Raw genomic sequence first — 22,329 nt, forward strand, 5'->3', positions numbered from 1 at the left:
TTCATGAGTGGATCTGGATTGATTTGCTGATCTTAAAAGTTGTGGCAGTGGAATGAACTATGTGTAAGTGGAGTTTCTGTGTGTAAATGAATGGCTCCTCATGCTACTCCAAGTAACTACGAGCGTTTGTGCACGGTCCCTGCAGGCAGAGCCAGTCCCAGGCTCCATGCCAGTGGGATGCAAGTCTGTGGCAGGCTGAAGCTATATGGGCCAGCCAGGACAGTGCTGGGCTGAAATAATCCCTGCTGAGATCTTGGACTTGTTAGGGTGAGAACAGTGCTATGCTAATATGTTTGCACGGCTTCCAGTTTGACATGAGCTGGTGTCTAACTATGCAAGACAGCAGGTAGAGTAAAATTGCTGTGATTATGTATATCTTAATATTTATTCCTTGCATTGCTGTGACATTATAGAGCCCAGGCTGTGATCTAGATGTTGGTGTCCTATGTATTTCACAACTTACAGTATGAAGATGATTTCCTCACTGTGGGTATAGCCAAAATCATTGTCAGTTTTTTTCCACAGAGATCTAAAGCTGTAGTACATTTCACCTCTGAAATATGAAGAAAATGAAAATGTAATTCCAGAGAAGGCAGAGATTGACAATTAAAGTTTTATGTACGTTGACTTTTTTTTTTTTTTACAGGGCTCTTAACACAGATGTAGCTGTTCCTTGTAACAGGCCCTCCAGCTGCATCTTTTGAGTCATGTAGCCTTTGCATGGAATGACTGTGAGCTTGGCTGGCTTTGTGCAAAACATTGTGCTGATTCCATTTCTCTGCCTTGTTTCCCGTTCTTGACAAATAATGTAATAGTACTGAAGATAAAGGCTCTATCTTCCTCTGGAAATATATTAACATCATAAATAAAGTCATATTACAGGACTAATATAGGGAGCTGAGATTTAGATTATATATTACTGCATTATGCAGCATCTCTTGTTAAGTAGTATATGTTAGAAAGAATTGAAAGCATTCTTTTTTTCCTTCTTTCAGAGGAAGATATCCCTATTTTCAAAGCTGTATTTCAGTGGAAAACCTCCCTAACAACAGCATTTCTTATGTTTGTATTAATTAGACTTCGTTATCTATTATGATTCTCTACCATGATTACACCACTGAAACTCAAGTGTACCTATAACTCCTGCCAAATATGATTACATGTAGGATTCCTTATTCTGGAAATGGGAAGAGTGACCCATCCGTTCTGACACACCAAGCAGTTAAGCTTTTTTTTCTTAGAAAAAAATAACCTTTGTGAAAATGTTGCTGCCAAATAAAGAATAAGCAATTCTCCAAGGCTGTTGTTTAAAGAAAAATGTTTCTCTGCCAAAGTTTCTCCCTTCCTTTCTAATGCAGCGATTACAAACATAAAATAAAACGTTTAAAATTGTCTAGTTTGATGAAACATCTGTATAAATTCTGAACTAATTGACTGTGTCACGATGGCGTAACAGTGAGACACTGTGAGAGTTCCACTTCTTGAAGAGGTTAGGAAGAACATAGCACTTTTATTCTCTTGTTTTTAAGTGAGCGGATGGATCAAGAGAATGCTGCAGTGTATTTGGACTGAAGACATACATACACTGTAGTTAGCAGACCAGGTATAAAGCTAACAAATATAACGCAGTTTTACGTGGTGTACGTATTTTCATTTCTCTTCCTCTCTCCCTTCTTCTCAAGTTGTCCTGTTCTGCTCAAATCAATGAATTATTTACCTGCCGAAGCATATGGACACTCAGTCATGTTTCCCAACAGTCTGCAGTTAAGTTTCTTTTGCTCTGGGGGACCCCATCTCTATGGCAGCATTTGACAGCTGGCACAGCTTTATTCAGTTTTGGTTTGGTGGCATGAAGGAGTTCTGTGTTTGTCTTCAGATGTGTAATGGCCCCCTAATCACTACAGACAAAAGCAAATAGGTTTTCTGAGCTTCTGATATTCCCATTATCTGAAGTTGTAGGATTTGCAAATATAGCTAATTGTCTTCAACTAACGGGAGCTTTTAGCAAAGATAAAAGAAAAATGCTGGAAAAAACAGCCAGAGGACAGTTTTGCTCAGTTAAGTTATAGCACAAAGAAAGTGATACTTTGTCTTCTTCTAAGTAGGAGCTTAAGAGCACAAAGATTTTGTAATGCTCTTAGATAATTCTTTTGGTTTGTGCCTTCTTCTGTACTTATTTTTTCCTAAGGTGTGAAGAATTGTATTTAAAACGCAAAATTTTAGCAGGTCTGACATTAAATGTTTTCATTGTTGAACACATAATAAACAGGAACTCAGGTTTAGGAAGAGAATTTAGTTTTTGGTTTTTCTTTTCTATCGGACACTGTTGGCCTTTCTGCTTGCTTCTGAAATCATCCCTCTAATCTACCTCTCAAGGACTAATGGCCTACAAGGCTGAATCTTAATCTCATATGTAGGAGCTGTTTCTAGGAAAGTGCTGAACAGAATGAACTGGGAAAACATGGCAGATCAAGCTGTGAAATTTATGGCAATTTATAAAACTTCTGTCCACCAGCATGAGAGAGCTGGAGTAAAAGAAAAAGGCAGGTAAGGTTAACTGAGATTTTAGAATTATTCCTTCAATCTCTGCATAAGTGACTGTATCTTGAAAGTGTTCTATGTTCCCAAAAGAGGTTTATGGAATTCCATACGAAATCCTTGTAGTTCCTTTTCAGCTTGGGATATTCCGTGGAAAATTCTGAACGCTTCCATTCCATAAGTCCACCTCCCTGCATGTTTGCAATCTTATTAAACTAAGGGTAAGAAGATTTAATTGTAACTGCCTGTTACTTGGGCATGTGAGATTATGATTCTATTCTCGGCTGTCCGCATAACATGTTTGTGAGTGGCTGGCTTAATTAGGCCAAATATTTCCAACTTCTTTGACTGAAATTTAGGTTTGCAATTCATTTCTTCCATCAATAAGGCTTCTTAAAAATAATAAAAATAAATATTAAAGATAACAAGTGTATAAATTAAAAAATACAGATTTCACTTTTCGTTTCAGTTTCTATGTGTGAAATAGAAATTACAGTATTTCCTGAACCCAGGAACAGTAGCATCTCTAATTTTTCTGCACCAAATTTATACTTCTGTATTTTTCACGCAACATTACTCAAACATCTAAAGCACTGCACTGCTATACAAAATGGTGCCATTAGTGAAATATCACAGATCTTGCTATTCCAGTTATGTGTCACAGGCCTCAGCTTGTGTTAGACTCAAACCTTCTTCTAGGCAAACATTCTAAAAATGGATCGCCGTGTTTATGCTACACTACAGAAATACAGCAGTTGTAAGCAAGCAGAAGCACAGCACCAGTAATAGTGCTAACCAAACTGCCAGAGATTTTGAGGAAGCAGTATATACTAACAGTAAATAACGTGAATAGTGTAAGTAGTTAATGTGCTCTTTTAGTAGGAAAGGGCCCTAGTCTTCTATTTGTGGAAGTGTTTGAATATGAATCTGAGAGGACTTCCTGTGGAAGGAATCAGGCTATTACGGAATTGCTGACTGCGATTTCACTTATCACTCTATACGGAATTGCTTCTTTCTGAGCAAAAAGCTGTGGTATATCTACATTGCAGACATGAAGTGCTGTAAGCACCAGATAGGATTTTTATGTAACTAAGCTGACCAGCAGTAGCAGTGAGTAGATCCAAAAATACTGGAGTCAAGGAGATAGACACAGTTAAAATGAAATGCATGTTTTCTTTAAGGTTACCTTGATATCAAGCAGAAGATTTCCTTATGATCTGCAGAAATTCCTTTTTTTCATCTTTCTTTAAAAATAGTTGACTTCTGAAACTTATATCAATGGAGAACAAACTAGTAGATTGTAACAAAAACCACAATGAACAAACAATGAAAAATAAAGCAAGAAATGATTACTAATCTATTTAAGTTACCCAAAGGAATAGAAATGGGTGAGGCTGTGAAGATCAGGTAGTTTTGCCTCCTTTACAATTCAAAATTCTGCAAAGATGGAGGAAATAGCCTTGATTAGCTTAAATGACCTTTGGATCAGATCAAGGGGCAGGGCAACATTCAAGTAAATATGGAAACATTCAAAATGTAATTAGTGCCATTGAAATCAGTTTTATTTTGCTGTATGCATGTGCATGTGTGTTTTGTAAGGCAAGCCTATTTTTTCCTGTGCTTTATCTACAAGCCAGCCTGACAGTAGCTTTCCAGCGCTTTTATTTAACTTCTGGTGCATTGTGGGAGCTTCAGATTGCATTTTGAGCTGCACTGTGTGCCCTTTTCATCCTCCAAGGCAAGAGTTCAAGTAAATTCCAACCACATATCTATCACCTCACTAGAGCTAGGCATTTTTTTGTGCTGCCTGCTCCTGCATCAGAGGCGGAACATGCACCAGGTGAGGGGAAAGGCTAAAGAAGTCAACAATTTGCTGTTCCATTCTCCCTTCCTGTTGCTTGAGGGGTGTAGCAGAAGCTCATCCTTGGGTTTCACAAATATTTGATAAATATCTCTTATGAATAGTTTAGACACATGCCATGCAGAGGATGGCATCCAGACAAAGATAGACAAAGTCCTTCTAGCCATGTTTTTGGTTGCTTCCATGATTCATTCACAAGTGATTCAGAGCCTTGCCTCCCTTTGGTTTGTCACTTGTTCTGTTTTTTATTACCCAGTGTCCTGTCAACCTGATGCAATGTTTCCAGGCCCTAGTCCAATTACATGTGCTAACAAGTATTCCCAAATGAAGTTTCATGGAAGCGTTATGTTTAAAAATTTCTGGGTATTCTCCTTGTGGCTGCAGAATATACTTTATTATATTTTGTTTCTTGCTCTTTTTCTCTCTCTCCCTCCCGTTTTGTAACAGGAAGATTAGTATTTTCTTCCTGCTTGGCATAATTTCCATTTTCAAGCCTCAGGCTCTGCTGTAAATTTAAAATAGTAATGACAGTAAAAGGATTGTAGGGTAGCTTATTTTACTGTTTGTACTTGTAAACTAGTAATAAATTTCTAAGAATTCATTTAACTGTCTTACTCTGTTTAGAGTTAATATGATCATTATTGATCTTATTGTTTCTGCTGCAGACTTTATTACTGTGATCAGAGTCATACTGGTCTTAGCTCTGTACAGTAAGTGATGGTTTCTGCCTCAGAAAAAGCAGTCTTTTCTAAAGAAGATGACATGAGAAAATAAACAAAAGCAAAGGGCAGTGGCTTGCCCAACGTCAGCTCAGAATTGCCTCATTTTTTGCTTAAGTAGACTGTGCTGCTGTGGTGTCTGCTAGTGATAGACCTGAGTTAGTAAGTCAGACAAATGAGACCAAAATAAGAACTGCAAGAAGAGGTTGCATCCACTAGAGCAGTATTCGGTGTTTCTGTTTCTAAGGCAGGAATTAGGAATGGGCAAATAAGTTAGTGTTTGGTCCCAGTGGAGGAGAAAATAACTGGTTACCCTAAAAAGATGCACAGCCCTTGTGACCTTTTCCCACTTCCTTCTTGCATAGTGCAGCACTGCGGCTGTCTGGTCGGATGCCCTGATGGAGGAGTGGATGTGTCATCCCTGATTTCTCAAGTTTGGCAATAGCTTGGCACAAACTATGCTTGTTTGTTCAGTACTGGCTGTTAAACATGACTCATAACATCAGCCTACAGAAAATAGGACCATGTGATGAGCACTCTTCTGGATCAGGTTCCTATTTTCTGTGGCTGCACAGAGTAGCTGCTCTGTGGAAGCACTCCTGTGCTTCCATATTAGCCTGAACCCTGCCACAGGAGGCTGCTGGGTTAGTGCCCAGTGACAGAACAAGGGGCAGTGAGTACAAACTGGAAGATAGGAAGTTCCATCTAAATACGAGGAAGGATATCATTACTGTGAGGGTGACAGAGCATTGGAACAGGCTACCCAGAGAGGCTGTGGACTCTTCTCTGGAGATATTCAGAACCCACCTGGACACCTTCCTGTATGACCTGGCTGTTCTGCCACATGCACCATGGCGTATAGGAGGAGAAGGAGCTAAATGAGCAACAGACAAAAGGTAGCCATTGGCTTATTGACTTCAAGGCCAAAAAAAACTTTCTAAGAGTATTTCAGATTCCAGAGACTGGAGAAAGTGGCTTCTTACTTCACATGGTTAGTAGCCCAGCCTGCTTCCCCAGCACAGCTTCTCCATGCAGTGCAGGCCTCCTCTCCTTAGCTTGCCACACTGAGGGAGCCTCATGTTAAGGTGGACAGGCAGAAGGTGTTGAGGGAGGAAAGTAACTTTTCCAGCAGGAAGAATGGATTCCTGAAACAGAGGTACATGCCTTGGGAAGGGTCCAAAGGCAGCGATGAAGATGCAGCAGCCAGAAGGGCAGGAAAGTAACATCCTCAGCTCTGGTGACATCCTCCTCAAAAAAATCCTGTTTTGTCCCAGCCTGGTTCTGCTCAGCTCCTCCAGCTACACTCTGTTGCCTCTCCCCACTACAGTAACTCCTTGTGTTCTTTGTAATCTCTTCCTCAAAATCTGTTCCATGTCTGCAACCACATTCAAAAGAGCAAAACCAAAACAAGTTACTCAATTTTGTCTGTGCTTCCATATCTGTTACTGCATCAGAAGGCTCTAATCTTTCCTAAGATATGCTTAAAAGCTCAGCATAACTAATTAATAATTACAGTTGCTTTGTGATCTTGAGTGATTCACTTTGACTAGCGGTCAGGGAGGTTACCTGTTTCATGAGAGATTACAGTCAGTATCATTTGTACGTTAATGTTTTGAGGATGTCTGCTGAAACTTGCTATTAGGGTTAGGTAATGTGTGAGCTGCATTACTGCTGAGTCTGTTTGTACTCAAGTAAATGACAGAAATATTTGGCCCAGAATAGCGCTTTGAAAAGTTCAGGTACGTGAAATGAATTCCCCAATATACTCAATATACTGCTCCTCAGTGTACTACTTATGTTCTAGTAGTTTAAGTGTGGTGAAAACAGCCACACCTAATGAAATTTGGGAAGGAGGAGGATGAAATAAACAAATGCTCACCTGGGCATCTCTGTAGGGTAAGGAAGGTAGGGTTCAGTAATGGGCATAACAACTCCCTTGGTTCCAGGAGGTCATAAATACATCTTCACTGTTTGGGCTGGTTAAAACTTTGCTCTGGAGGTCATGTTGGTATCAGCAGGAACTTCTCAGATAAGAGGCTGAGACTACACTGTGAGAGGAAGGGATTCCCCTCAGGATGGGCTCTCCAACCACTCCTACCCTCAGTGATTTGATTTTGATTTATTGGCATGATTTTATTATCACTCAACAGAGTGTCTTTCCAAGGATCTTTTGAACTGCAGGTCTGTGAAGCTGGAGGAATATCTTTGGTGATAAAATTGGGTCAAATAAATACCAAATGCACCCACAGAAGGATGTTTGTGCTTACGGTTGCAGCTTGCTGTTCGCTCTATATGTGCTTTTGGGCTTGTTAGAAGAGCCATATTAAAATCCTTCATTGTCCTTAAAGGATATTTGTTAACACAGTTAAGCTTATCTAGCTGTATAAAGAGCTGTCTTATAATTAGCTGTTGTGCCACAAATGAAGAAGAGACAAACTGTGGCAGAAATCAGCACATGGATGGGATTTGTAAAGGGTCGAGACTGCATATGATAATTCCCATCCTCAAAGCAGTTCAGTGTAAAGATAGTCACCTTAATGAAAGGGACCTGAGCTTAGACAGGAGCCTTGACTTCAGGGGGTACTGTTAATTCCACTGGCAGTATGATTCTGTTAGAAGCTGAGATTCAAGCATCTCTGCCCTGAGATAAAGCCAATGACAACCTACTCCTCCATAAGTGTTTTTTTCTCAACACAGAATTGCACTGAATAAAACTGCAAACACTCCTTTGTGGCTTTCATTTTTATTCACAGTCTTCTGTGATATCTGTAATAAGAGGTTGTCAGGTACAATTCATTTTTATTTTCAAGACATCGTTATTTCTTGCTTTTCCCATTGGAGCATTTACCATCTGCAGGATAAAGGGCTCTCTCAAGAGTTTTAAGGGCATTTGTTGTTTCCTCAGTTTATGTATTAGTTCAGCCAGGCTAATGCACTGTAATATCCAGACAAGACCTATAATTGGAGATAGTTTGAAACTCATGTGCTCCGGCTCTAAGTTAATTTCACATCTAAGCTATTAGGGAGAACAACAGCAACAAGTACTGCCAATATGAAACAGGCCACTGTTCATTAAAGACCTCTTGAAAATCAGGTTATTTACAGAGATGAATGTGTGCGTGCTCTTTATCAAAAGCTTGAGTCTAATCTTTTGTATTTTGTAAAATGTGTGTGCTGGGTCTGAAAAGCCAAAGTTAGTGGTGTCTCTGGCAGACCCTCTGTTCTAGTGCTTGTGCAAGTACTTGCACAAGAATCTGGTGTACTTATATTCTAGTCTATTCTGTACAAGCACAGAAGAGTAAAGTTTCTTGTGGGGGTCTGCAGTGCTTTCTGAGTCATGATAGGAAAGAAAACGGAGCTTCAAATGGGACTGTTTCTTGAATTCTTTCTTGCACTCTGACTGGAGCAGCTTGAATGTTTAGGTATTGTAGAAATGAGAAGGGAGAAAGCGGTTCAAGCTCTTTGCACTTCTTAGAATCATAGGATCATAGAATCACTCAGGTTGAAAAAGACCTCAAAAATCAACAAGTCCAACCTCAACCTAACCATACTACCCTAACTAACAGCCCTCCGCTAAATAATGCCCCTGAGCACCGCATCCAAATGGTTTTTAAACCCGTCCAGGGATGGTGACTCAACCACCTCCCTGAGCAGCCTATTCCAGTGCTTAACAACCGTTTCTGTAGGGAAGTTTTTCCTGATATCCAACCTAAACTCACCCTGGCACAACTTGAGGCCATTTCCACCCGTCCTGTCACCAGTAAGAAGAGACTAACCCCGAGCTTGCTGTAAGCACCTTTCAGGTACTGAATGATAGCAATAAAAAAAACTTCATAACTGTCGCCATTTGTTTTACCCCTCTATGTGTATGATGAGGTGGAGTGGCTTGCCAGAGATCTTGCTTTCCTTCTTCCTGTTGTTCTTTACAGTGACTAACACCACCCAAGCTTCTATAAAGAACATTACCTGTCTCCCTGCCAAAACCAGTTACCAAAATGTATGGTGTATTTCTGCAGCTAGTCACAGATTGCAAGGGAAAGTCTTTACTGTTTGTTCATCATGCAGGGAAACATGCAGCCTTCCTTCTAGGAAAATACATATGTGATAAACAAGTTAGCATGACCCAATTAATCTGCTGACTCAGATCTCACACCGGTTTTAAGCATTAGAGAGAAATCCACCTAACATGCCTGCTTATGAGGGGGATTAGGTTATGATGACCTGCTTGTGTTCTGTGATACAACAAATGGGAGCTTCTGGAACTTCTGTAGATTTGATAATCTAATTGTCATAGAAATTTTCACCTGGTAATTTTCTATTTGTTTGTGTGTTTTGTTGTTGTTTTTTTCTCCACCTTGTACAATTTCCTCTGCTTAAGGGTGCTTCAGACTGTGATAACACTGTCCAGTCTAAGCAGCACTCCACATGTACATACACAGAAATACTTTACGAGTTACCTGTTGGTAGCCACCCTTAACAGTTCTGTCAATTAATATATTTGCAGATGAAATATTGTATTTGCCCATGTTCACTCGTGGGTTCATTTTTAAGTAAGTCTGATTTCATTATTTTGTATACATTTTGGTTTCATGTTCCTCCAGGCTTCAGACTTGATTATCACCCCAGCCACGACTTTCAAGGAAAAACCAGACACCAGTGGTTTGGTATTTGGAACTGTGTTCACTGATAATATGCTGACAATTGAATGGTCCTCAGCTTCAGGATGGGAGAAGCCTTGTATTAGACCTCTTCAGAACCTCTCCTTGCATCCAGCCTGTTCGTCTCTGCATTATGCTACTGAAGTAAGTACCCAGTCCTTTTGGAAACCTCTATTTTGTTTCATTAGATTCTAAAACCTAAGCATTGTAATACATGAACAGTTAATGCTTTAGTATCCAGGTACAATTCGAGCTGTTAGCTGATGTCCTTCCAGAATATTTCCCTTATTTATGACAGGATTGTGTTTATGTTGATAAAACTCAGATGTGGCGCTGGTGTGTGGATTCCAGCTCACTTAACTTCATAGCCTACTGGAATGAGAGCCCTTTCTTGTATAGTGTCAAATTCATTTGACAAGGCATTTTGCCTCACTGACAGAGGATCAGTCTAGCTGCTGTCACAGATGTAACTTATTGAAGTCCTGTGAAATTCTAAGAGAAGCTTTGATTTGGGGTCTGAATGTGAAACTTATTTTAAGCTGTTTTGAAGGTTCGTGGCTTGGATTGTGGGATAGACTAGACACATGCTTGTTTCTAAACAAGTCTGGAGAGCTCCAGACAAGGTCTGAGACATTCAGCATATCCAGGTATATCCAAGCAGAAAATATTCGACAAGGAACTTTTGAAAATGAAATGTTAAGTCGGAAACCAGCGTGGTTAATAGTTTCCGTGCTTAGCTGCTTACTGTCTAAGGCTGCCTTTTGTGTCTCCAGAGCAGCTTTGGCTATCACATCTATGTGAGAGCCTTGCTGGTGTACACTGAACTACTTGTAAGCATAGAGTAGAAATGGAAGCCTGCTTTTCCTCCCATATACGGGTAGGTGGGAGTCTCTTCACTGATGTTAGTGGAGGTGCTTATGCATCTTTATTATTTCTCTTTCCTTTTTTTTTTTTTTTTTTAAAAAAAAAAATTTATTTTAAACCACTAATGAAAGGGAAGGATGGAGCATTTCCCTTCTTGTCATTGAGCTCTTACCTTCACCATTTTTTGTGTTTGCTGTTTTTTCCCACCTAGTCACCAAACCTCCAAAAGTCCTGTGTCAATTATAATAGGTCCTGCAGCTCTTGATCTGCCCAAGGAGCATGAAACCACGCTGGAGTCCCAAATCTATATTTCACTCTGAGTAGCATATTACTTTAATGCTTGGCCTCTGGCCCAGTTTGAAATCATTGCTAATATGAATATGCTCTTATTTTTTTCCATTTTTTTATTCTTTTACCCTTACTGCATCACGTTTCCTCTAGACAAGAGGACAGACAGAGGAGAATCTGGTGCCAATGCTGTGGCTCAATGAATACGCAGTGGGTATAATAAAAATGATGAATTTGGCATTCCCTCCCCTTTTTCCTTGCCCTTCATGATGCAGTGTGATAGACTGGATCTGCTGAATTTCAGATCCAGCTCCTGTGATGTACAGATGTCAGACAGTATTGTTTGCACACTACTGTAGTAACTAATCATCAAGCAACAATAACAGTTGCTTTTATTCAAGTTGGGCATTTCTGGAACACATCACTGTCTCCCTTTGTAATGTGCAAGAGGTTTTGCTGAGCTCTGGAAGGTTAAAACTTTTTGGAACAAAAGATTTAACAGCTTGAGAAGACTTTGTGTTTCAGTAATGAAGTCATGCTTACTTATTTCTCAAACCATTGATCAGATCTTAGTAGAAACATTCCTTCCTTTTCCCTTTCATTAAAAGTTCTATAAATGTCTTTGGGAGAAGGGTGGGGGGAAACAACTGTTCTGTGATGAGAACATGTAGCATTAGAGAAATGTGGTATTAGCTAATGATGCAATAAGAATCATATCAAGGTGTCATACCAAGATATCATATCAAGGGACCGTACAAAAGCATTTTGAACACTGCATTTCAATTGATCCTTATGGGAAAATGCTGTAGAATTTGGTAATAACAAAGCCACGATTGTTGTAATAAAAGTACCTACACACAAATGTAGAATTCTTTTTCCAGGTTCAAAAACCTGCATGTGTGGTCTTCTAACCGCACAGAATGCATTTCCAGCCATTTTTTAGGAAACAGAAGAATAGAAGTGATACAATTGAATTTATGGAACTTATAGTGAAAATTACCATTCAAAGAAATGCTTCAGAAAATAAGCTCTAAAAATCTAAACTCTGTAAGCTTGAATGACCCTTTAATACTTTATCTAAGTAGTACTTATGTAAAAATATGTATCAATGTGAAATTATGTAATATATAGGTGATCTGCCTATAACTAAAACTGAAAATTATCAGTCTACAACTGCAAATAACTCTGGATATTCTGTGGGCATTTGGGTGCTTTTGCTGTTGCTTGGATACACTGTAGAGTGTTCTGCTCGGAGGGCAGTTTTGGGAGGAGTTTCTGGTGAACTATCAGTGCTAACCATCTACATTCTGCAGGTTGATGGGGTGATTATGACAAAGTTAAGTTTCCTTTAAAGTAGAGAAAAGAAAAAACATTCACCTGTAGTACAAAGCTGGTGCACCTATCTTACATGCTAACTAAACCGCCTTCTACAGCGTGTGGACATATGAGGTAAATGAGTGACCACGATTTTGCTACAGCTGCACTAAGAACTGCAACAGAACCTTAGATATCAGTCAAGATATGAGGTCATAGTTAAGTCAAACACATGCTCCAAATTTTAATGGCGATAACCAAATTATGAGGTTACTGATAAGTTCCCTGAAAGGAAGATATATGAGAAGCATTGATAGGTCATCTTTTTGATAGAAACATCATAGTGCTACTTCTCAGGAGTGTGTTGCAAGGATTAAAAGGTTAGCATTTATGCTTTGAGTTCTGTGAGCAGGAAAGTTCTTTTGTTCGCAAAGCACATGTCTTACTTTTACTTAGGTCATCATGGGATAGCATGCCTCAATTACTATTTGATTTCTTTTCTCTCCTTTTTGGCTTCATAGTTGTTTGAAGGATTGAAGGCCTACCGTGGAGTGGATGGCAAAATCCGCCTGTTCCGGCCAGGCCTCAATATGGAGAGGATGGCACGATCAGCAAGACGAATGACTCTACCAGTATGTAGCTAAGGCATTTTACTCTCCTTAAGTCAGAGCATATTTTTATTTTCAGAGTGCAGATCTCCTCAATTTTGTGGTATCTTAACACTTATGAACTACACTAACTCTTGAATATTTCTGTTAAACTCGATGAGACCTTATTCAGTGAATGGTTTGAAATTATATTTTCTATTAAAAACAGTGTTTTCCTTTCTCCGTTGTGCCTCAGATACATAAAGTCTTATCTTCTGAGGGTTGACCATTGTTCTGCATGTACTTGCATGCATACCTCTGATTAAATTGCTCTGTCACGACTGTGGTTACTTTTCTTTTTTCCTCAGTTAAATCCTTTCACATCTGAGTGCCTTCTTTTTTGTTTATGCTGGAACTTGATGCTGCTTTTAGAAGTTGTATATTGGCCAGTTAATTTCCTCCTGTGCTTACTTGCTTTGTAGTAAGTCTGGGAGTCTTAGTGTGCTCATTGGAGCCATAACCCAGGGGATTCTTCTGGTCTTTGCAGAAGAAGAAGAAGTAGCTCACAGTACTCCCTGGGAAGAGAAGGAGTTGACTGCACAGGGAGTTCTCTCCATGTGCTTTGAAGACAAGAAGTAGCAATAGCTACTTCTTTCTGCCTCAGGAGTATGCTTTGTAGTAGCAGGAGAGCATTAAGTGTATAAAAAGGAACAAAGTCAAAGACAGTGGTATCTTAAATCTCTTAAGAAATTAATTCAAGGAAGGTATTGTAATCTTATGAAAACATATGGGTTGATGAAATGTTCAACATAACATACAGATCTATGAAGACGACAGTGTTCAGGTTGTATTTCTCAATTAGATTTTTTTCCTTTTGCTTTTCATTCTCAGTGTTTTGACCAGAATGAGCTGTTAGAGTGCATCCGGAAACTTGTGGAAGTGGAAAAGGAGTGGGTCCCCTACTCCACTTCAGCCAGCCTGTACATCCGTCCTACCTTAATTGGAACTGAGGTTGAAACTTTCTTGATTTTTAAATTTAGTGTATTTAATCATTAGGAAAAAGCCTTCAGCCATAAAAGGAAAATACACCGTAGTCAGTACATAGGAGTATTGCAGTTGGGGCACAAATTATTTAATGTTTCTGCCTGAGATAGTCACCTGTGGCGCTACTTTGCAAATTTATGTTGACCACACCACCACCTAGTGGACATACTGGTTCAGAACACAGAGCAAAGTGTTTCAATAGCCTGTTGTAAGCAATGACAGTAAAATTTAAATAAGCGTCATTTTTATACTAAAAGAACAAATGCCCTTTACATTTTAAATGTTAATGCATGCCTTTAAAATACTGATAGGGAACATAAATATGCTCTGTACAGTTTTGGAAGATTCTATACAATAAATTGGTGACAACTGACAGGACGAGGCAAAATGGCCCCAAGTTGTGCCAAGGTAAGTTTAGGTTGGACATTAGGAAACACTAACACTAACAACCAGACTAGCTTCATGGCCTTTGTGCAGAGTATTTTCTTAGAGTTTTGGTCCTGCTAAATAACATTTTTGGTTTTAGTGGACACCTAACCTAAGAAACTAAAAATGAGTTTGTAGTTTCCATGAGACTAGGTCCTCTGAAAGGAGAGGAAATAGTAAGTAGTCCATTTAGCTGCATACAGGATCCCAAGAATTGCATGTAGTGCAGGAACTCCAGAGGTTCATTCCAACTTAAACAATTTAGTGATCAGTTTTTATTTTATTTTTTAATATAACCTGCAACAAAAACAGAAAATTAAGTGGGTTAGACACAAGATCTAGAGCTTCGCTAGAAATCATACAGCTAAAGAGAATTTTGACTTTGACCAGTATCAGACTTTTCACCTTCATCTTTAAACGCTGACGATGATGACCTAAAGTGTGAGAAGCCATCTGTCAGAGGGGGTATGGGAAATAGATTAATTCCTGACCTGCTGTGTGAACCATTTCCCATAGACAAATGGTTTTAGATTGTCATGCTCTACGGAGCTGTCACTTAACTCTCCAGCAGTTCCAGTTCTAGTAGGCATTGTCTCATTCTCGTTGCTGATACAGCTGATGTTGATTTCTCCGCTGCTATTATTGCTAGTGGTGATCCTTCCATCTGTCCTCACATGGCTTCACAGACCACTACTCTAATTAATTCATAGGATTACATAGTGGTTTTTGAAGTAATTTCTGAATTCTTAAATAGCTTCAAGATTAATATATAAATAAGTAAAAAAAGCCATAAGTGAACAGTGACAGCATGTAAAATTAGGGCTACATTACTTCGACTAGGATGGAATTTAGATAAATATTTCCTCTTAATTGCAGAACTTCACATTGTTCTGGTAAAAGCTCTCCCTGCTGTGGTTCACTGAAAGCATTTCCAAAACTAATTGTATATCATCTGATGTTTGGAGTGAAGTTCGCCAGCAACTTAACTTGCCTTGCCTATACTTCCTCATTTTCAGCCTTCCCTGGGAGTGAAGAAGCCAACTAAAGCCCTGCTGTATGTCATACTGAGCCCTGTGGGTGCTTACTTTTCAAGTGAATGCTTTAATCCAATCTCATTATGGGCAGATCCAAAATATGTAAGAGCCTGGAAAGGAGGAACAGGAGACTGCAAACTGGGAGGGTAAGTAAACCTGATTCTGTATTTGTATGGATTCTTCGTTTACTTCAAAAAAGAGATTCATTTTTTTAGTGATGTATCTAAGCCAGCAAAAGTAGAGGTTTTAGATAAAGCAGAGAAGCAAACAACATACTATGGCAAGGATTTCAAAACTGTATTTTCTTAATATTTCTTATACAATTAAATTGCATATTTTTTTCTTGGGACTATTTGGCGAGAGAATTATACATCATTTCAAGCTGAGAAACTGGAGCTGGAAAATGTCCATATAGTACTCTGACTGCTTCCCTTGCAGAAGTTGACACTGAAATACAACTTCCGCCATACAGTATTCAGTACAGCAACCTGCTGCCAGCTGGGCAGTGAGCAATGTGTTGACTGTTGCCCTTCTACCTTAGCTAACTTTCTTAACAAGCCATCTGCAGTTAGCTGGAAGTATATGGATGTCTGTGGACAACCAAGAGACAATTATCCGTGTGTACCTGACCATGGTCTGGCAGTTTTCTGTTGAAATAGGCCAAAGCACCACTTATGCAGAAACATAAGTACTTGAGTTGTCTAAATGAAGCTGCTTAGGACTCGACCAGAGCAAGCGACTTGGATGTTGTTAGATAATTGACTTCATTATGTATACTAGGTCTCTGGTTTGAACACAGCTTATAATATCTACCTGAAAGGTTATTCTAGGCAGGATGTTAGTAGTTGTCAAATGCTGCCTAGCTGAGCTAGTGGAATAATCAAGTGGCAAGAAAATTGCTTTCCTACATTCATTCTGATGTTCGGAGATTTTTACTTCCTAACTGTGGGATTTTGTTTCATTTTAGAAATGTATTATTTATTTCCTGTACTTTATTTTATCAGCTGTTACAAAGGGAATACTCTGGAGTCACTGCTGACTTGATTTGTAGTTGTGAGTTCAAGAGCAGTCAGCACTTTGGAGTTTTGCTTTTTAAAAACCACGAGCTGGATGGGAACTGTTCTATCTCCAGGATTCCAGCTGCTACATAAGGATAAATTATTTGATAAATTCTCTACTTGCAATGTTTGAAGCATCCAGAAAATGCAAAGATACTTGATTATGAGAAAATTTGGATGAGTGTGTTTCAGCTGTTGATGCTGCTTAGCTCTTCACAGTTTTTGGCTTGTAGATACAAAATGATTTGGTAAAATACCAGTAATGTTCTTCCAATAAAGTATCTCAGGGAGAAGCAATGATTAAGCAAGAGTGCTCGCTCATGAAGTGTGTACTGAACCACCCACAGAAATAAGAAAGTACTCATTCAGATCTTCATTATCTGTTTGCTCTTTCTTTTTGTTTCTGAAAGGAATTATGGTTCTTCTATTTATGCTCAGCAAGAAGCCCTGGAGTTAGGCTGCCAGCAGGTTCTGTGGCTATATGGAGAAGATCACCAAATAACTGAAGTTGGAACAATGAATCTATTTCTCTACTGGATAAATGAAGATGGAGGTACAGTAACACACAACATGAAAACTCTAATAGAATAGACAGTTGGGACCAGAAAGCAGTTATTCATATTATGTGTACAAGGCTTCTAGAAACGTGACCCCCCAGATACTGTCATTAACCTTTCTTTGTGGTGGTGGGATAGTTACCTTCTCCCATAATCCATAAAATGATTGTTAAGAGTGTAGATCATAAACTTTTTAATGAAAATGATTTAACAAGGGAATGTCTCTTCTGTTCTGAAAACTAGTAGGTGACTGCCAGTCATATCGTTGTAAATGAGGGGATCCCAGAGCAGTTGTGAGCAAAGCATATTGATAACATACTAACCCACTGAACCAGTCCACGTACTCAGGGGAGAGTGTAGTCGTACAAAGGATCACACTGCAAGTTTGCTGTCAATTTTAGATGTTTCATCTTGGTGGTGTCATGTCAGAAACAATGCAGCCACACTAAATGAAGATGACGTATGGTTGTGCAACTCTTCAGACTCTGTCCCTTTGCACAAGTGGTCCCCATCATCTTTTTCCAGCAAGAGATATGTTCCTGGAGCATGACCAAAAGTGCTTCAGCATCTGTCTGGTAAAGCGCTGAGCTCTTTCTTCGAAGAATTTGAATGTCCAGTGGAGACAGACAAATATATCAGTAGGCATTCCACATCACTAGTGTTCTGTTGATACCTTGAATATAGGCTACCATTCTTAAATATATTTTTACCTTTTCACATCCACAGTCACCCATACATGTTGCTTAGAAAACTGTCTACTAAATGAGGAGCCATTTATTTTGGCATCTCAGAAGTGCCCACAGGTCATGCAAATATTCGGTGCTTAAGAAGTGATTGTGGTACCTGAGTGCTAGTTCAGAATACAGTGTGAGTTTGAGTCTTTGGAGGACTGAGCCAGTTTACCTGGTAGTGAATTGAAGGATGCCTCCCGACTTCTATGAGTCCTTGCCTTCCATGAACATTGTTAATGAATCTTCGCATGGCACTGTATGCAGAGTTTAGTTTCTGATTTAGCCAGAGTGCCATGGCTAGCCTTGAAAACAGACACTTTTCTGACAGCGTTCAGTTGCAGTGTAGAGTTCCATGAGAGCAGCTGTGGTTTGGATAGTGTAATGTAATGGGAATCCAGCTACCTGAATCTCACGCTCAGTTTCTTTTCTTGTTGTGCAAAATCTTTAGCACTTCTTTAAGAGGAGAAAATATGTTCCCTCAGTGCTGAATGAGTCTGTGAAGCCTTGTGAATGAAAATTTAAATATGAGAAATCCTGTTGTTATAGCAGCAGTGGACTTGTCAATGTACTTAGATGCCTTGTGTAACTTTACTAGAGAGATGTGAAAATAGATTCTGGCTTGTTCTACCAAAGGAAAGGGCAGTGAAGGGGGTACATGATTAGAATTCAATGCTCTTATTGTACTTAAACCAGGAATATGCTGGAATTACCCAGCTGCAGCACCGTTCTGTTCCAAAGATCTGCCAATCACTGTGTTAGCAGTGTACAACTGAATAGTACCATTGTGAGGTGCTGTAGCAAACAACTTGTAATTCATGCCACCCAAGCTAACTGTATACTGGCAAACCTGCCATTTCATGCGGCACGGTCATTAGCATCCTTGGAGCACTTTGCAGTCCTTCAGTGCAGTGATTAATGCTTAATTTGTCATATCTTCAGTTGAAAAATCACTCCTGCTGACAATCTGTGCCATCATGTACCTGGTTATAGACTTACAGTGTGATTTAAAGAGCATTTGCATTATATTCTCTTACTTTGTAAGATACTTAGGCAGTGCATTTGTTTTGTTATGCAAATTCTGCAGCTGAGAGAGTGATCTAACACAGAAATAGGGAGGCAGAAATTGCAAATGACCATCAAAAGGAAAATGCCCTTGTTTGTGTGTGCAAGGGTCGCTGCAGGATAGTCTGAATGTGCTCTATGTGGTGTTCTAACAAACCAAGTATCCAACTGTGTTAAGTCCAAACTAAGGAACACCCATACTTCCAGTGATAGCAGGCTTTTCTTGTAAGCCTTTACTACATATTTTCGGTTACAACATTGCCTTTTTGGATAGCAGTAAGAACCTGAATAAATAAATAAATAAATAAAATAAAAATAAAGTCTCATTTAAACATTGTAGAAGCATTTGGAAGAAACCACTGAGTTTCTTGTAAAACACTGTGCTATGCTCTGTGCTACTTATATGCCCACTGCTTCTCTGGCTGAGGCTTTCTACTATTTCATAATTAAGGGAGCATGATATTCCATTCATCAATGACTGCTGACATTCACAAACTGAAGATTTCAGTCACCCAACTGTGCTTTCCACCTGCCTCTTCAGAGCACATAACAAACCCAAGAAGCTGTCAACATTGAAATTCCTGTTTCCTTTAATAATATCAGTTCTTTTGCCTAGAATTTAGGCTTGACTTTGTGACAAAATGTAGAATTTAAACATATGTCTAACCTGGAAGTTGCTAACCAGGAAAGTTGTGCATTTTCCAAAAAACTGAATTTCTTAAGAATGATTTGGAACCATCTGGGCTCTATTTCTAATTTTACTGATAAGATGTGAATGGCATTCAAGTATTGTTTAATGTTTTTGAGCTGTTATTAAAATGGGGAGAAACAGTGCTCTCTTCAATATTGCACATGTTAAGTTACGTGTTTTAAAGGATTCTCTGGAACACTCAGTTAAAACACCAGGCAACTTGATTTTTATTTTTAGTAGTTAAAGGATTATTTCTACTGCAAGAATGTGTTAGAATCATAGAATTTTTTTGAGTTGGAAGAGATACTTAAAGGTCATCTTGACCAACTCCCCTGGAATGAACAGGGACACTTACAGCTAGATGAGGTTGCACAGAGCCCTGTCCAGGCTGTCCTTGAATGTCCCTAAGGGTGGGGAATCTACCATCTCTGTGAGCAACCTATTCCTATTATCAGGTAGGCTATAAAAAAGGAATTATTGTGCCTTCTGCTGTGTTGGAAGCTTACAGCAAAAATATAGTGGAGAGAACAGCTTAAATAAGGTGCCAGACAGAGAAAAAGAAGGAAAAGTAACTGAAGAATGGAAATGAGCTGAGAGGCAAAGATGGAGTGATTTCATGAAAGGAGAGTAGAAGAAAAGCCTAAGGGAAAAACAAGGAGGAGACAGAAATAGAAAGGAACAGAACAAATTGGGAACAGAAATCAGCCATTCATAATAGTGAAATCAGGGTTTCCTGGGTTCTCTTTGACCCCAAAGATCACTTGGTATATTTCACCACAATTATAATAGGTATTGTGGTGTGACTAGTACTGAAGGCATCTCACATTCAGAAAAAATATCTCTCATATGTTCATAAATGCACGTGTAAAAATGGAAGCTATGTAAAATACAAGTATTCATTTTAAAAGTACCTTTAAGCCCTCTGAGGAAGCTTCTTGGCTATTGGAATGCCGTAGCAATTGGGCAGATCAATATGATGGGAGGATCAGCACGATAGAAAGGTGCTATAAGGGAAGATTGCTTACCACTATCAGAGGAGTCCAGGTTTACAGGGGAAAGCTCCAACAAGGTGGAATCTCCAGAAAGAGATTCTTTCGCCAGTGGCAGTCAGCCTTTAAATGAGGTCTAAGAGAGGTGCAGCCGGGCTCCACCCCTTCCACTCACATAGTTGAATTGTCTGACGTTCTTTCCCCATGTGATCAATCAGTGGTTCGGGCTGTGACTCAACAGTTCCCATACACATGCCTATACCATACCTGGTGCCATGGGACATTGGTCTGAAATGTACTTCTGATACTATAACAAGTAATAACAGCAGTCAAATGAAGAGAAGCCTCAATGTTTTCCTTCAGATGCCTTTTTTCCCCTTTCTTGTTGCTACAGATTTTTAGGCATCTAGCCCATCAATATAACTCAGAAGGCAAATTGAGTCTGTGAGCTCACAGTCTGTTTTCCTGGAGATGGACAATCTGATGTCATATGGAGACTGCTTTGGCATCAGTTAACAGAGAGAACAAGCTTTTTGGCACGTGATGTTGTTTAGTATTATCATCTCTGCTGGGTACCAGGGGAGCAGATGTTCCTTGCGTGGCCCCAGGCTGGTAGGCATCATATGTAGACTTGACAAAATTAGACAGAGCAGACTATCTGAAACATCAAGACTCCCCCGTCCTGTCTTCTCAGTGCTGTTTAGGGGCTGGTTTGTCCTGGCACCTTTTCAAAGTAGCACACATAGCTGAATATATGTTGTTGAGCTTAAACAGGTCCTGGCCAAGATTTGTGGCAAAATCACTAGAAACAGAATGTTATCAGGTGTGTAGATACAAACCTTGGCATTAAGGTTCATGTTGTTTTAAGCTTTCTGCTAGGGGAAGACTCGTATGTGGTTGTGTCTGCAGAATCCATAGCTGGTGAGCTTCAGAGCATTAGCTCTCTAGGGTTCAGAACTGAGGCCTATGTCTCACTGACAGTTTTAAAAGTCCTCTTTTGATAGCTGTGTCAGAATAGGACCTGATAGGCATCCTGATTAGGAGTGAAGAACTTTGTATTGCTCTTGACTGTATGAGAAATAAGAGACCTCTGCTTTACTTAGGAATTTGGGATAGGCTAGAGAATGACACTATTGGTGAGTCAAACCAAAGTAGAATATGTAGCTCATTCTAGAGCAGCTCACTTAGACATTTTGGCACGATAGTTTGACTATTATATATGTGCATATAAGGGACGTGGAAACATAGGTCAGAAAAACTTGTAGTTAAAATAAATCCATGACTGATTGCATTAAAACTAACAGATATTTCCAAGAGAATGCACAATAAGTAACAAATGCAGTGAACAGTTGTATTTATTATCCATTTTTTCACCCCAGCTCCTGAAGTCCTGAGGAGAGAGCCCATGCTGTAGTTGTCCTTAATCTGTATATGCAATGGCTGCCAGGCGGTGTTTATGCAGATTATCTATCTGACAGTTGAAAACAGGGTCTTCAGCTGCTAAGTTCAACTTGGTCTCTCTCAGTGCAGGGCTGAACAGCTTGTTTCTACCTTCTCACTTCTCTGACCTACGGACATTTTTTTAGGACTGCTGCTTCTTCAGTCTTGGTTCAGACAGGCCTGGATTCAGTGACTGCTTGTTGGGAGCAGTAAGGGGTCATAATGGCAACAAGGAGATACATATATTGTTCTTTGATGTGATCTCACCTAGGTGATGAAAAAAGCCTTAGTGGTTTGTAGATTCTGTAAAGTGATTAATATCTTCACAAGAACAAAAAAGATAGTGGATTCTTATTGGGAAGAGAAAATGGCTAGAAGAGAAAAAACATTATGAAGAGTATTACTGAAAGACCCACTGAGTGTGAATTTAAGTATTTACCAAATATGGATCACCGTTTCTTACTGCTT

General features: G+C 39.4%; 1 protein-coding gene across 3 annotated transcripts in view; it reads left to right on the plus strand.

The window, feature by feature from the left end:
* Positions 1 to 22,329, plus strand: part of BCAT1 (branched chain amino acid transaminase 1) — a 60,339-nt gene that overhangs the window by 21,329 nt on the left and 16,681 nt on the right. For 2 of the 3 annotated variants that reach the window (XM_015868283.2, XM_015868273.2), the window contains exons 3-7: positions 9,720 to 9,920; positions 12,764 to 12,874; positions 13,721 to 13,840; positions 15,316 to 15,479; positions 16,802 to 16,944. In XM_015868283.2, the coding sequence (XP_015723769.1) occupies positions 9,720 to 9,920; positions 12,764 to 12,874; positions 13,721 to 13,840; positions 15,316 to 15,479; positions 16,802 to 16,944 (739 nt within the window). Of the gene's footprint in view, positions 1 to 9,719; positions 9,921 to 11,099; positions 11,139 to 12,763; positions 12,875 to 13,720; positions 13,841 to 15,315; positions 15,480 to 16,801; positions 16,945 to 22,329 lie in introns of those variants that run through there. The other variant, XM_015868293.2, reaches the window with a different exon arrangement.

Source organism: Coturnix japonica, chromosome 1, assembly GCF_001577835.2.
Source record: "Coturnix japonica isolate 7356 chromosome 1, Coturnix japonica 2.1, whole genome shotgun sequence".
In the NCBI taxonomy this organism is placed as follows: domain Eukaryota; kingdom Metazoa; phylum Chordata; class Aves; order Galliformes; family Phasianidae; genus Coturnix; species Coturnix japonica.